This window comes from Diabrotica virgifera, chromosome 9, assembly GCF_917563875.1.
Source record: "Diabrotica virgifera virgifera chromosome 9, PGI_DIABVI_V3a".
Classification (NCBI taxonomy): domain Eukaryota; kingdom Metazoa; phylum Arthropoda; class Insecta; order Coleoptera; family Chrysomelidae; genus Diabrotica; species Diabrotica virgifera.
Genome location: NC_065451.1, coordinates 31048118 through 31065738, shown reverse-complemented (window position 1 = coordinate 31065738; position 17621 = coordinate 31048118). Strand labels below are relative to the sequence as shown.

Here is a 17621-nt window from a genome sequence, read left to right as displayed (position 1 = left end):
ATACCGAAAAAGCAATTTCAAACTAATACAATGTTCTGTATCTCCGGATCAACTCAATGGATTTCATCTTTATTTTTTTAATTTGTATGTAATTTCTACGTACGTTACAAATATGCAATTTGTTTATAAATTTATTAATTAATAATCAGTATAATTTGTTCAAACAATACTTGAAAAAATATTTTTTACAAAAATCTATTTTTTAAATCTTAGTATCATTAATGATCATACAAAAAGTTAGAGTTCACTTTAATAAATAAAATATTTTTATTAGATAATTATTTGTTGAAAATAATTTATTTATTAAAGTATAACTTTACATTATCTATGATTAATAATGATAGCCTGATTAAAAACATGGATTTTTGGGAAAAAATTATTTTTTCAAAAATTGTTTTAACAAATTAATCTTTTTATTAATTAATAAATGTTAAATTGCAGATAGACGAATTACATATTTGTAATGTACAGAAAAATTACATACAAATTAAAAAAAGAAAGAAAATATATTCAGCTGATCCCGAGATATAGAAAATGATAGTAGTTTTAAGTTGCCTTTTTTATGTTTATTAGGCAATCTGTTATAACATATAACAATAGGCACATTTTATCTGAGAAATAATGACGAAGAGAGATTGTGACCAGCGCCACACATCTCTATAGAGATAATATTAAATTACTGTATTACTTACTTACTTACTTTACTCCTCTTGATTCCATTTGGAACATAGGGCCTCTACAGTCCCCCTCCATTCATCTCTGTTTCTGGCCAGGGCTTTCACTTCTTTCCATGTTAACCCATTGTCTTCTAGCTCTCTGGTAATATTTCTTTTCCAGGATGTCATTGGTCTGCCTTGTTTTCTTTTTCCAGTTGGTTGGTAATCCAGGGCTTGTTTGGTTATATCATCTTCATTTTTCCTTAATGTGTGTCCAATAAACTTCCATTTGCGTCTGTTTATCGTTTTGGCTATCGGCTCTTGATTAGTTTTTCTCCAAAGTTCCTTGTTACTTATCCGATTTGGCCAATATATTTGCAATATTCGTCTAAGGCATCTATTTACAAATGTTTGAACCTTTTGTATAATCTTTTTCTCTATTTTCCAAGTTTCTGCTGCATATAGCAAAATACTCTTTACATTTGTATTAAATATCCTGATTTTGGTTTTGGTTGTTAATCTATTGGACTCCCATGTTTTCTTCAGCATATAGAACGCATTTTGGGATTTAGTTATCCTTCCATTAATTTCCTCTTCTATTCCACCGCTAGCGTCAATTATGCTTCCCAGATAGCAAAACTTCTGTACATTTTCTACTTCTTCTCCTTCAATGAATATACCCATTTCTCTTTCCGTATTTATCTTCATAAGTTTGGTTTTTCTTGTTAAATCTCTAGTCCTATTTTTCTTGCTTCTTTTGTCACCTTTTCTGTTTTTTTCTGCATATGTTGTCTTTTTTCGGACACCAGACATATATCATCTGCAAAGTCTAGATCTTCAAGCTGACCGAAAGCATTCCATCTAATTCCTGTTTTATTTTTCGTTGCCTTCTTCATGACCCAGTCAATTAAGATCAGAAATATGGTTGGAGATAGAATACACCCCTGTCTGACTCCACTGTCTATGTTGATTGGTTCTGTGAGTTTCCCATTGTGCATGATTTGTGCGGTATAGTTTTCATAGAACATTTTGATAATTCTTATATATTTTAATGGAATTCCATATCTCTTTAATATTTCCCACATTTTTTCTCTGTTAATCCGGTCAAAGGCTTGTCTAAAGTCAATGAAATTTATATAGATTTTGCTCTGCCATTCTATTGTTTGTTCTACAATGTTTCTTAATGTGTTAATATGATCTGTGCATGCTTTATTACTTATGAAGCCCGCTTGGTTTGGTCTTAACAACTGGTCTATAGTTTCTTTCAGTCTTTCTAGTATCATCCTTGTCATGACTTTACTCACTGTAGAAAGTAGTGTTATTGCTCTCCAATTGTTGCAATTCGTTTGATCTCCCTTCTTGGGTATCTTTACAATTATACCTTTTTTCCAATCATCAGGTATTCTCTCCTCCTGCCATATTCTGTTTATTAGTACATACAGGATTTCTTCCGATGTTTCTCTATCTGCTTTCAGTAGTTCTGTGGTAATGTTATCTATTCCAGCTCCTTTCCCTCTTTTCAGCTGTCGTATTGCTTTACTTACTTCTTTTTTTGTGAATTCCGATTCGGTGAAGTTTAGTTCTTCCTTTATTTCTTCATTTTCCATTTCGTGTTCTATTGTTCTGTTGGCATATACTTCTCTAAAATGTTCGATCCATCTCTCAACTATTTCCTTTTCATTCTTCAATATTTTCCCGTTCTTGTCTTTTACATGCTCAACGTTCATTTTTCCGCGCGAGCTTAGTTTTTTCGTCGTTTTCTATAGAGTTCCCATGTCGTTGTTTTTTGCTGCTGTTTCTGCTTTTATTAACAGTTCTTCGTTATATTGTCTTTTGTCGTTTCTCGCACTTTTTTTAACTTCTTTATCTTTCTCTCTATATTCTCTCTTCATTTGTTCCCTATCTCTTAGATCATTTTTTAGCATTTTACATTTAAGTAGTTTCCTTTCGTTTATTTTTTCCCACGTGCTTCTCGATAGCCATGGTTTATTACTTCTTTTTTGTATTCCTATCGTTTCTTTTGCTGCTTGTGTATATACATACTTGCATTTATCCCACAGCTCTTCTATCGTGGCATTTTCTGTGTTGTAAGTTTTATTATATAATTCTCTTAACTTGGTCTTATATTCTTCAGTACTTTCATTTCCGTCTTTGAGCCAGTGAACGTTATATCTTTCTCGTTGTTCCATTGGCGTTTTCTTACTTCTGGCTAGTTTGAGTTTGATTTTGGCTCTAATCAACATGTGGTTGGACCCTATGTCTGCCCCTCTCATTGCTCTAACATCTAAGAGTGAGTGCCTCCATGTCTTATCTATGGTTATGTGGTCAATCTGATTGTGTGTTTGTCCATCAGGGGATGTCCATGTTACTTTATGTATGCGTTTGTGTTGAAATATACTTCCACCTATGACTAAACTATTTTGGGTGCAGAAATCTATAAACATGTTACCATTCTCATTAATTTGTCCCAATCCTTCTTTCCCCATTACAGTTTCTCTTCCACTATTATTCGTTCCTATTTTGGCATTCATATCTCCGATTATCATCACAATATCTTTTTTATATTTATTTTGTATTTTATCGTATGCCATCTGTAGCTGTTGGTAAAACTCATCTTTTATGTCCTGTTCCTTTTCATTTGTTGGTGCATATACATTAACAATTATTAGATTTTTATATCTCGCTTTGAATCTAGCCATTATTATTCTATCCGAGATGGCTTCCCATTCTATTAGGGCATTTGTTGCTTCTTTTGAAATCATGAATGCAACACCACTCTCGTGTCGGTCTTTTTCGCCACATTTTCCCGAGTATATAACCGTTTTGGCGTGTTCAATTCTTGTTTTTCCACATCCCTTCCATCTAATTTCAGATAATCCTAATATACTAATGTTATTTTTATCCATTTCTTTTGCCACTTGATGTGTTTTACTTGTTTCAAACATTGTTCGGACATTCCAACATCCATTTCCGTTGTTTACGTTGGATTCCAACATGTACGTTGTTTTTCTCAAATCCATTTCCGTGACCATTTTCGTCATCGCGTTATCCGTCCTATTTCCGAGGCTTGTAGAGGTTTCTTAAGCAATATTATTTTTTATGTGGTGAGGTTGCTAACCTCACGCACAACCCTCCTCCTTTCTCATCCTGGGCTTGGGACCAGGCAATGGTGGAGAATTACTGTATTACATAAATATATTAACTTAGCTACTATAACAATGTTAATGTCTGTGCGGTAAATCTAATGGTGTCTGTCTCTTTAACCGTTTTGTTTCCTGACTGTTGTCTAACAAATTAATTGCAAGCACATTCGCGTGGCTTTCAAGACGTACGATGTATTTTGCACTTAACTCCACTATCACTTCACTGACGGTTTTCGTTTCCAGATCATTGTAAATATCCCTGTTAGTAACAAACCACGGAGCATCGATTATTGAACGTAACACCTTGGACTGGTATCTCTCAATTATGGATACATTCGACTTTGATGCTGTTCCCCAGAGCTGCAGACCATATGCCCATACTGATTTGAATATTGTGTTGTAGACTAGCAGTTTATTTCTTGTTGTGAGCTTAGACTTACGCCCTAGAAGCCAATAATGCTTACTAAATTTTATGCCCAGTTGTTTCCGTTTGTTCCATATATGGGTTCTCCAGGTTAATCCCCTGTCCAAGTGCATGCCCAGATATTTTACAGAGGTAACTGAGGGAATTACCTTGTTATTTATTGTTACTGTAGGTGATTCACCGTGACATTTTGTAAAAACAATATGGTTTGATTTTTGTTCATTCAATTTAATTCTCCAATTTTGTGCCCAAGTATTTATTTGATTTAATACTTTCTGGAGTTTAGCAGCAGCTTCGACGGGATTTTTGTGTACTGCTAGGATTGCAGTATCGTCTGCAAAGGTGGTGGTCGTTGTATCACGATTTGTGGGTAAGTCGGCTGTGTAAATCAGATACAGTTGTGGTCCAAGAACGCTTCCTTGCGGTACCCCTGATCTGATGGGATATAGTTTTGTATAGGCTGACTCAAACTTCACTCGAAAGTATCTTTTTGATAAATACGACTTAAGGAGTGTATATAGTTCCTCTGGTAAGTTCTTTTTCAGTTTATACAACAGTCCTTGATGCCAAACTTTATCAAAAGCCTGGCTAACATCGACGAATGCTGCTGAACAGTAACTTTTTTCTTCAAAGGTTTTATTTATAACGTTGACCACTCTGTGAACTTGTTCGACGGTACCATACTCTTTCCTAAAGCCAAATTGGTGGTCGGGTATCATATTTCTGTCTGTTAGTATTTGTAGAAGTCTTTTTTCTATTATTTTTTCCATGATCTTAGACATTACTGGCATTAAACTAATTGGTCGATATGAAGTGGGCTCATTTGGAGGTTTTCCTGATTTTTGTATAAGGATAATTTCCGCAATTTTTCATTGGATTGGGAAGTGTTTTAGCCTTAGTACCGCATTACACAATTGAGTTAGCATTTTAATTGCTTTGGTAGGTAGATTTTTAATTACCTCACCTGTGATTAAGTCATAGCCAGGTGCTTTCTTTTTTATTAGATTATTGTTGATTATGTTTTGAACTTCTTTGGGTGAAGCATGTAGTGTGTTTTCTCCTGTCGGGGTCTGGTTCTGTAGGAAATTGTAGATTTCTTGATCGTTATTTGTTGCAGCAGGTGGTATAGGTTTGAAAACTTCTAGGTAGTCGCCGAAAGTTTCTGCCTTTTCATTGTTTGTTCTGGCCCATGTTCCGTCGGATTTTCTAATTGGTGGGATATGATGATGTTGCTGAAATGTACAGAAAAATTACATACAAATTAAAAAAAAGAAAGAAAATATATTCAGCTGATCCCGAGATATAGAAAATGATAGTAGTTTTAAGTTGCCTTTTTTAGTTTTTGAACTCGTGCATTTGTCGGCTCCCAGCTCCCCCTTCACTTTCAACGACAAGTCACCAACTGAACAACATTTTTAAAAATTCGTGTAAAATACCAATTTTTCGAATATGTAAAATGATTTTTCTACGGACAATATTTTTAAAGTTGTTCTAAATGTTTATAAAGTACAAAATTTCAAAAATTTGCCATTCGTATTTTTGACTATATGAGATAATTTTTTTATATTTTTTTAGTACATTTTGATATTATCACTGTTCTACTTTCATTTGACATACGCAGAATTGTCTTATCTTCATTATTTTCTGTCTTATGTTTTTGCAAAATAAAGGTCTCTGGGATAAACAAATAGAATAACTTTTAAACTAATTAATGGATCGGTCTCAAACTTTGAGGGTTTGTTAAGTACCCCAACACACAACTTTGGGTGAAACACTAAAATTCTAAAGAAGTTTTAGAAAAAATTATTAACAAATAACGATTTTCACTTATTTTGCAGTTTGCGTAGCAACAAATTAACATTTTAACTTTCAAAAATCGGAATTTTAAAGGTTTTTCAATGTTCTAAAAAATTGAATTTTGTAATTTTATGTCAACTATTTAGCTTTTAAATGGGGTGCAAAAAATCGAAAAAATCGCGATTTTTGCACTAAATTGTTAATAATTAAAAACAACGGACGCGAACTCTAGGCAGGAAACACGTAGGTTTTCTTCCTATAGGTCTACAATCACTAAAAAAGTAGTCCGCTACCTGGATCTTTGAGTGTCCCGAACATGGTCTATTTCCAGCTTATTACCCTGGACTATTACTGCTCCGGTACAGATTACTCAAAGTATGTTGAAATGAATACACGCGACTGTTGTCTGATAGATGGCAGCAGACAAAGGAATTAAGGGCTACGTGGTTTTACCAAAGAATACTCCATCCAACAAGAAGCGAAAGTACCTGTCGGCTCCTTTGATATTCAGGGGACAGAAATATCCGTCAGAGAATGCTAGGGGTAATACTTCACACCACACTGAGAAAAGTAATGAAGAATTCGTTCAAAACAGTAGGAAATTTGAGTTACACTGAGAAACAAAGTAATAATTAAAACTATAGTGTTTTTAAGTTGATCTATTTAATATGAATTGTATTTTTTTATGTATAATTTAATATAACCCATATATCAATTTTGTACTGATAAGTAAAAAGGTTTTAAGTTAAAAATATCGATTTTGACTAAGTTTTGTAAACTTATATAAACGTGATGGATTTTTAATGCATAGTTGAATTTAATAGTTAATTTCAAAATAGAGATTAAAATTTCTATCGATTTCTATTACATTTTTTCGTACTAAAAAACTTGTCAAAATAGATATTTTTGACCCAAGACCTTTTAACTTAGTACAGAATTATACTTTCAAATTTTCTATTAACTTTGTCTTATGTTGATAACTTTTTTGCTTCCTTTTGAGAAATTTCTTTGAATGTCTCTTGACCTCCAACACCACCATATTCTCGCTGCACGAGGAAACTCTGCGGCTGAGGCTAGAATGACTTTATTCACCTTCGATTTCTTTCTGTGTATCTGAGGTTTCTGGAAACTCTGGTTGTACTGTACCAAATTCAACTTGCCTGGATATATAACAATTATTCCATCACATCTAGCATCTAATACCTGGGAATTAATCTATCAGCTGACAACAATATCGAAGAAGAGGTAAAAGAACAAATCATTAAAGCCAATAGAACGGCCCGATGCTTAAATGACACAATTTGGAGAAACAAACACGTAAGAGTGCAAACAAAGACCCCAATAAGTCAGTTATTAGGCCGTTATGACTTATACGGCCGAAACAAGACCAGATACAAGCAAAGCACACAGACATCTGGAGACCAACGAAATGAAGATCTTAAGAAGGATTGCTGGAAAAGGACTACAGGACAGGGTAAGAAGTGAGGAAATCAGAAGCATATATGTGGGGTAGACAATATAAATACCTGGGTAAAGAACAGAAAAGAAGAGTGGACTCAACATATAAGCAGGATGTTTTAATCAAGGATAGTAAGAATAGCCAGGGACAGGTCACTGTTAGGCAGAAGAAGTATATGACGCCCAAGGAAAAGCTGTAATGACAATTTAGGGACAGAATGAAATGCACCGTTGAAGAAAAACAGGCAGTACTGCCTATATGAAACAAAGAAGATATCAGATCTAGCATCTAGCCACCTTAACCTGTTTCTTATTTTGTTTCCAATAGGATACACACCTAATTTTATCGTATATACTGATTCCTAACATTATCTTTTTTAGTTATTCGCTAGTTCTAGTTATTAATAACTGCGGGTTTAATACGGAACTTAACCTAACCCTAATGAAGCTCTGCTTTCACACAAAATTTTCCAGTTTCAGCTGCATATTAGCTGCTCTCTAATTGTTACCGTCTGACACATCTCTTATGCCACTCTCACATATGCAGCTGACACTCCGTTCCTACTTCGTACCAATAGGTTTCTGGTAACTTTGCTATATGCCTTCTCAAGATTAATAAACACTATGTGCAAGTCTTTCTCTTCCACTCGTAAGTGTTTCCCTCAGCTGACATAAAATAAAAATTGATGTTGTGGACCTGCCTTGCATAAATTCAAAATGACTTTTATTTCTAGAACCGTACACACTAAAGTTTGTTAGATTTCAAATGTATTACGATGACGAAAACTTATTTTGAATAGGGTGCTAAGACAAATACTTAATGATCTGAACAAAATTAAGCAAATGTTTGTTAACTGGAAATAAAATAATACTATTTCAAATTACATAAAACACTAATAAAATAGCTATGTTTAAATTGTTTTTATTCTTTATTAAAAATCTGGGAGTAAATAATTTTAATAGATAGGTACGTAGATATATGATATCACATAAATGTTTGAAAATGAATCACATAATGTTTAAAAGGAACTTCTCTCATTGCCCTACGATCGTTTACCTGCTACGATTTCTCGGTACTGAAAAGAGAATTATTTGTTCACGATCTAGTGGGGCATCCCAGTACGAACTACGAACCACACAAGAAAATCCACCTTTGCGTGTAGCCATCACAATGAGAGTTTATTTTAACAATAGATATATTTAATAGTATTATCCTTTTTTCTACAATAAGAAAAGATTAAACAACACAATAATAATTATACAAATACATTCACATTATTTGTTAGGTTCAACAAACAGTTGTTAGGGGTTAGGTTGAGAAATAAGAAATAATACATGAAACATGGCGGATCGTACATGCGCAAAGAAATTTGGATCCTGAAATAGTCGATGCTTTCGCTTCTTGTTGGATGGAGTATTCTTTGGTTTTACCAACCTACCCGGTTCTGTCCAACTCTCCCCTATTTTTTTTTTCAAATAGTTATTAATTTTTTTGCAGTTGAATATGGTTTTAATGTTGAATATGATACTGTACACCTTAAATGCTGTGTGTATAAAATACACTCGGGTGCTAAAAATCGATCCATTTAAAAATTTGGTCATTTTTGATGCACGAATTTCCTAAACCTATTGTCCGATTTAAGTGATTTTATAGCCTTATTCATTAACAATATCACTGTAATAATATTGTTGCTCGACAGGTAAACTGTCGTTGTATACTGGGTGTACGAATCATACTGTGTTTTTTTCTCAAAGTTCGCATGACCCTGTGGAGTGTTCTAGCATTTATAAAATACTGAAATTAAAACCCAACTATAGCCTCAAGTCTTCTTCCAAACTGACAATTTATTTATTGCTTTAAAACCAATTGAGATATACAAATCAAATTTGGTGGGTTTTAAGACGTAGTTATTGCACATTTTTTGACATACAATACAATTAAGAATTTAATATTCACCATTGGCGTGCATACGGCTAATATGATCGGTCATAATACCCGTTTGCGCGCCAATGGTGAATATTAAATTCTTAATTGTATGTCAAAAAATGTGCAATAACTACGTCTTAAAACCCACCAAATTTGATTTGTATATCTCAAATGGTTTTAAAGCAATACATAAATGGTCAGTTTAAAAAAAAATTAACATCCCGTATCTCGGAAACGAAGCGTTTGCGGAAACATGATTATAAAGCAAATTGTCCTTATTTTCTCATGTATAATTACCCCTTAAAGTTTGTCGCAATTATTTAGAAACACCCTGTACTGATGACGAACATGGCCAGTTGTTAAAGTACCTAACTTTTTTATTATCCAACATAAGCGAATGAATCTAAAAACAGAATGTTAAGAAGACCTCAGGCTCTAGTTGTAGTTGGGTTTTAATTTCAGTATTTTATAAATGCTAGAATAGTCCACAGGGTGATGCGAACTTTGAGAAAAAAACACAGTTTGATTCGTACACCCAGTATACAACGACAGTTTGCCTGTCTAGCAACAATATTATTACAGCGATATTGTTAATGAATAAGGCTATAACATGGTAAAAAAATCACTTAAATCGGACAACGGGTTTTAGCCTAATAAAATAAAAAAAGTCAAAATGTAAATTCGTACAGGTTTAAACAAATTTTATATCAAAGTTTAGGTGGGTACAAAAGATATTTTTAAGAAAGTATCCAAACCATACAAGGGGATTATTGTTTAAATAATTAAGAAGGGGTCATTTTTGCAAAAAAAAATACTTTTTTAACTGCTGAGGTCATTAAATTGCTAATGAAGGTATATAGGATTGTTTTCTGCAAATTTGAAGGGTAAATCTTTCACATAAGACTAACTAAATTAAATTTGACCCCCTATTTATTTAAATAATTGTATATAAAACTTTAAAAACAAATTTACAAAAAATTATTTGTAGCGTTTTAAATAAACACTATAAAATATCTTATTTTACAGACGAAGTTGCGCTATGTTACCAGCATAAAGCAAAAAAAATTGGTCGAAAAATATTGAATATTTTTTGAGATATTGAATTTGTTTATTAAATGTTACTATATTTTCAATTGCAAAAACGCGGTTGTTGCCAAAGAAATATTCACCTGAATAAGATCTCATTATTTTTATTTTCATCTATATTTTCGATAAATGTATTGATAAATTCAAATTTCAATTAAATTCCCCCTAAAATGGCATTTGAAAATTATTCAAATTTGTTTATAATTTGTTTTTTTTTTAATAACGTCGCGGGGATTAAATATTTTGAAATGCCGTTTCGATAATTGGGTTCCTGGGAATTTTTTACTAATTAACAAATTTTTTTTGTCGTTTTTTTGTCTTCTTCTTTTTTGTCTTGGAGTTATATTACTACGGGCCCTTTTAGGGTTAAATTTCATTAGGAATCTCTGAGTTGTAGATTCTAGACCTAAAAATATTAAGATTTAACTTAAATCTTTTAAATAAAATGTGGCTACTTACTAAGTTACAGGGTGTTTTATTTAAAAATTTAAAAATTATTGTTACCAAGTACTTTAAAACTATTTGACGTATCCTTATCATACTTGGCAGAAAGTGTGGCTATTATACACCCTACTAAATTGTGATTAATAAACGTTTCTAGCTAGTGCCAGAGGCGTACGACAGGGGATATTGAATTATTGACCCTTCCCAAATTCTACGCCACTGAGTGAATTACTATTTTAGCGAAATTTTTCGATTATCCAATACCTTGTATGTAAATAACTTTATTGGTATCGATAAATTCATCAGTTTGCGAGATATTGTAAGTTTAAAATGAATGAATGAATGAATGAATCAAAATAACTATGCCGTTTCATTTTTAACGTCCAATATCTCGGAAAACTAATGACTTAATCGTTACCAGTAGAGAGTATAGTATTTACATAGAAAGTATGGGAGAATCGAAAAATTTCGCTAAAATAGTAATTCCCTCAGTGGCGTAGAATTTGGGAAGGGTTAACCATTAACTATACCCTGTCGTACGCCTCTGGTAGTAGCTAGAAACTTTTATTTACCACAATTTAGAAGACTGTATAGTACCCACACTTTCTGCCAAGTATGATAATGATACGTCAAATAGTTTGAAAGTACTTGGTTAAAATAATTTTTAAATTTTTAAATAAAACAACCTGTAACTCAGTAAGTAGCCACATTTTATTTAGGTGATTTTAGACCAATCTTAATATTTTTAGGTCTAGAATCTACAACTTAGAGATTCGACATTCTTAATGAAACTTAACCCTAAAAGGGCCCGTAGTAATATAACTCCAAGAAAAAAAAAAGAAGAGGAAAAAAAGACAAAAAAATTTGTTAATTAGTGAAAAATTCTCAGGAACCCAATTAGTATAATAAAATTGATTCAAAAGATGGCATAACCCAGACATCCAAAGTGAAAGTTATCCTCCAACACCAAATTGTTCTATATGGTCCACATAATGTTCAGAAAAAAGTCTCACCATTTTGAGCGTCGGGTTTTGGGGGAGAGGGGGGAGAAATTGGTAAATTGGTAGTTTTTTACGTTTTTCGTCAATATTTCTAAAACTGTGCGGTTTAGCGTGAACAACCCTCTATACAAAAATGTTCTACATTAAATTTGAAATAAAGAAGGCTCTATGTATAATCGTTCTAAAATGAACGGTTCCAAAGTTACGGAGGTAGTATAGTATAATTGGTCCAAAAAGGCCTAACCCAAACATCCAAAGTAAAATTTTTCCTCCAACACCAAATTGTTCTATATGGTTCAGTAAAAAGTTACACCATTTTGAGCGTCCGGTTTGGGGGGGAGATGAGGGAGAAGTCGGTAAATCAGTAGTTTTTTTTACGTTTTTCGTCAATATTTCTAAAACTATGCTTTAGCGTAAACAATGTTCTATAGAAAAATGTTCTACAAAAAATTTATCGATTAATAATATATGTTATGAGTATATTTAAGATACGAAAATTAGTGTGGAGAAAGAGGACAAAAATAAAAAGGTGATGGTTCGAAAATTATGATCCTATTGTTTATATCTTTGCCGTAAATGCCGGCCAACTTTGAATTGTTGGATCTCAGGAACTGCTCATCGAAATTAAACGTTTTTTCTTTTAAACGAAGAGTCCTGCCGCTTTTTAAAACCTTTTTATATACTTGGGTTGGTTGGTGTCACGGACTCCGCAAATTTTGTAATCCATTTTAAAAATAGTTCTAGGCTACCTAGACACCTGAAATTTTCAGGATAGCTTAGAACTAGCTAACAATGCAATATTTTACTGCTATTATACAGGGTGATTAATTAGTAGTGGGATGAAGCTCCGTAGATCCGTTATAGTAATGTATAGCGATAAAGCTTAATAACAAAAATTGTAGTGAACTTTGAGATTCACATTACAAAATTAGTTAGAGTGTTACAGGGTGTTCGATAACATAGTGGCAGACCAAACTTATGTTTTTTTAATAGAACACCCTGTATTTTATTTTATACGAAATCTTCGTAACTTTTCGATTACAAAAATATAAAGGTTTGGTATGTTATACGGGGTATTTACAAAGTTATATCCAATTTTATATGAAAATCGTAACAAGTTTAACTACCTGTATAAATAAAAGCAAGCACAAGGTCAATGGTTTATTGACGTCATATTTTTGTATTTATTGTCAAAATTTTCGTAAAAAATTGTTTTGCTAATTTTGTTTATATTGAATACAGGGTGAGTCAAAACGCAAGTACATTATTTTCTCAGTAATTTTAAATAGAACACCCTGTATTTTATATCATTATCGAAAAGTACCATTACCATACAATAATTTTTGTATAACATTCCCTCTGTGTAAATTTATTATATTTCGAAATATTTTCATTTTTCAGAGCAAAATTATTAATAATTACGGGTCTAAATCTTTCCAAATTTTAAGTAAGCCATGACTGAATAATTGTGTAAAACTTACAATTTACGATTACTGATTATCAATCTGTAATAAAAGTTGGCTACAATTTTTGTTATTAAATTTTATTACTATCTATTACTTATAACGGATCTACAAAGCTTTACCCCACTGACCAATCACACTGTATGGATAAATCTATTGTTTTTTAATTTCAAACTATTTTAAAAAAGTGACTAATGCAATGATATTTTAAAGTACAGTGGAACCTCGATAACTCGGATTAATGGGGACCGCGGCCGATCCGGGTTAGCCGGAAAATATGGTAAAAAATAATAAAATACTTACAGATAAACTCTGTTATAATTGAAATAACATGAAATATATATGCACAGTACACATCTAAATTAGGTATACAGTTGTATAGAGTTGATCCAGACACTGGTAAACCACGCGTTCCGCACAAAACCACACATACAAAGCGTCGGCGAGAGTCTTATTTTTAGCTTTATTAGCTTTGCACCGATTGTTCAAACTGTCTTTTGTTATCATTTTGAAACAAAATTCTTGGATTTTAGTTCTATTTTTCTTCCAATCCAATACTGTAGATGTACCGACACCATATGATGCTGCAATCTGCAATTGTTTTTAAAGATTCGCCTTTATCAATCCTACCTAATGCTTCTACTTTCTTTTCCATTGTCACGACAACATTTTTACGTTTTGTTGCCATTAAGTAGATAAAAATACACGCAAACACAAATCTATCTGAAGCACTATTACAGAACGGAAGCGAGCAATACAAGACTGTACTACACACAATACAGACTAAGACCATTGTTTAAAAAATAATGTTTTAAATAGCCCTTTAGTCTTTTTTAAACAATGCTAAGACAGTTTGAAATACATAAAGGGATACTATGTACAGGTGCCTGCTGTTTCCGAGAATCATTGTGTGCCTTGACTCATTTTTACTATCGCATTGTTCAAATTACACAAATACAAATTATCTCTCAAATATTATATTACATACATTTTTATTGTTGAAATGTTTGTCTGATAAAAATCGGTCCGGGTTAGCCGGACTTCTGGGTTTTCGGGGGCCGACTTATCGGGGTTCCACTGTACGTTAATCAATCGATATCTACAAATTGATGGTGCCTCAGTGGCATTAGACTGCAGATCGAGAGGTCCTCAGTTGGAACCCGGCTGTTGCGTATCTTTTTTAATTGTTTTAATAAATAATTAAAAGTTTATATACTTAAAGTTATATATACCATTTTAAACAACCGTGGTATTATAAAAAATACTATTTTATACTAGTGTAATTTTTGGAATCATAATTATAAATAACAGTTAATACATCTACTAAAAATTCATATTTTATAAGTTAATTATTCTTTCCAAACATGTGTTCTACTTATGTACATGTACAATAACAAAACCGTGATATTATAAAAAGTACTTTTATATTAGAGTGTAATTTTTGGAATTTTAAGCATCTAATCGTTAATAAATCGTTTATCGTTAAATTATTTTATATTCTTTCCTATAAATAATAAAAAGGTTTTATTATAAAAAAGTTCTTTTTTATAAAAGTGTAATTATTTCCAATACCGTTTTCATCATTTAATTTAATATATCTCGAGATATTCTATTTGTTTATAATTTTAAAATATTCCTGAGGTCGCTTAAATAGTCCAATTTCAATTCTGTAAAGTACATTAGATAGGTACAGTGTCTTTTTATACAAAAATCATATTATTCTTATGTATCATAATTATTGTGGTTATTATAGCGACCGTAAATTTTTAATTAACAATTCAATTGTTCCTAAACTGTTCATTCAATTTCCATCGGCTTCTGGAATTATAATCTATACGAAAAGGGCTTTTATATTACCAAGTTATTTAATTATTGGTAAACAATTACTTATATGAAATTTTAGTTGAAAATTAAAGATTTTATTGGAAAAACCCGCATTTTCCGGGGAAAATTTTCGTCGAAGTAAATCGGGAAAAACACTTCTTTGTGCAGAATTTAATTACAGTGAATTTTTATGTGGGTGTTTTTGATGTAAAGTTAAAATCTTTGGAGTTGTATAGCAAAAATTGAAAAAAACACGATTTTCGGGCGCCATTTTGTTTATAAAAAAAGTAGCACACTATCTGCGGACTTTACATACCTATATTATTAATATATACAATCATAAGATTCGATTTCAGCAATAAAATTGCTAGTAAATAACTTTTCCCAAAAATGGCCTATTCTCCGGTAATCTGCCCAGGCTATAACGTGTTAAATTAATATTTTTATGAATTAATAAACGTGAAATCAGTTTTCGGTTTTAAATAATTTAATTTTATTATAATAATTTCCGTTAGTTGAGGGCAGCGAAATTTTACATAGATATAATTTAAGTCTACGCGGGGAAACAAAAGTATGTTGATTCGACACCGAATGTTTCGCTATTTAGCAGTAACTCCAATCCCTTTACCGTATAATACAACCGGTTGAGCACATTACTGAGGTCTTAGATTTCTGAACTATCATTGGGCCATAATACTTTATGCGAGAGAATTTTGAAACGCAAAAAAATCAAACCTTAAACTGACTTAAAAGTCGATTTAACATTAAAGGAACCAAAAACAAAAATTACTGATAAAGTTAAAAATTCAACAGCAAAAACTTGTCAGTGGAATTTAAAATGTCTTTTGTTTTTAAAAGAAATATTACACAGGAGTGTTTCAAAATAAACTAAAATATACAGTACAGTAATATACAGTTTATTTAATTGACCAATGATTTTCTCGAAATAATAATTAGTGTCTTAATTTCTTGGAGTAGCATATAGCACATGGATACCTAATATTTTATTATTTAAATTTGTACAAATTACACAAATATATTTCTTCGATTCAGCCTAGATATATTTTCTGCAACCATTTCTTATTAATTTTCTTTTAATTACATTATTCTGATTTAACAGGTAATTATAATTTTAGGTCTGTCTTGTAAAGATATGAAAACTGATGCTAGTGGCCTATTAACAAATCATGATAGAAGTGACAGTAATTTGAACCAATATATATCTTCCACTACCAATGTGAACAATGGAGGACGTTTTATATGTATCCTTTGCAAGAAACCATTGTCAAGCAGTTATAGTTTAAAACTACATATGAGGATACACACTGGGGATAAACCTTTTGCATGTAAAATCTGCACCAAACAGTTTTCAAGAAAGGATTATTTAAAAATTCATATGACAGTGCATACTGGTGAAAAACCATTTAAATGTGAAATCTGCACCAAAGAGTTTTCAACGACAGGAAATTTAAAATTGCATATGAGACTGCATACTGGTGAAAAGCCATTTCGTTGTGAAATTTGCACCAAACAGTTTTCAATGAAACATGTTTTACAGTCTCATATGACAGTGCATCCTGGTGAAAAATCATTTACTTGTGAAATCTGCACCAAACAGTTTTCAACGAAACCACTTTTAAAATCGCATATAAGAGTGCATACTGGTGAAAAACCATTTGGATGTGAAATTTGCTCCAAACAGTTTTCAAGAAAGGGTAAGTTAAAAATTCATATGGCAGTGCATACTGGTGAAAAACCATTTGAATGTGAAATATGCACCAAACAATTTTCAAGGAAACCACTTTTGAAATCGCATATGAGAGTGCATACTGGTGAAAAACCATTTGGATGTGAAATTTGCACCAAACAGTTTTCAAGAAAGGATAAGTTAAAAATTCATATGACAGTGCATACTGGTGAAAAACCATTTAAATGTGAAGTCTGCACCAAAGAGTTTTCAACGACAGGAAGTTTAAAATTGCATATGAAAGTGCATACTGGTGAAAAGCCATTTCGTTGTGAAATTTGCACCAAAGAGGTTTCAACGAAACAAGCTTTAAATTCGCATATTATGACAGTTCATACTGGTGAAAAACCATTTGGGTGTGAAATTTGCACCAAACAGTTTTCAACAAAGAATAAGTTAAAATTTCATATGACAGTGCATATTGAGGAAAAACCATTTGGATGTGAAATTTGCTCCAAACAGTTTTCAAGAAAGGATAATTTAAAAATTCATATGACAGTGCATACTGGTGAAAAATCATTTGAATGTGAAATCTGCACCAAACAATTTTCAACGAAACAACTTTTAAAATCGCATATGAGAGTGCATACTGGTGGAAAACCATTTGGATGTGAAATTTGCTCCAAACAGTTTTCAAGAAAGAATAATTTA

General features: G+C 32.0%; 1 protein-coding gene across 1 annotated transcript in view; it reads left to right on the top strand.

Moving 5' to 3' along the window:
• LOC126892618 (zinc finger protein 260-like) overlaps window positions 1-17621 on the top strand; it is an 87445-nt gene that overhangs the window by 35418 nt on the left and 34406 nt on the right. Inside the window, exon 2 of the mRNA XM_050662212.1 lies at window positions 16360-16938. Within this exon, the coding sequence (XP_050518169.1) occupies window positions 16360-16938 (579 nt within the window). The remainder of the gene's footprint in view (window positions 1-16359; window positions 16939-17621) is intronic.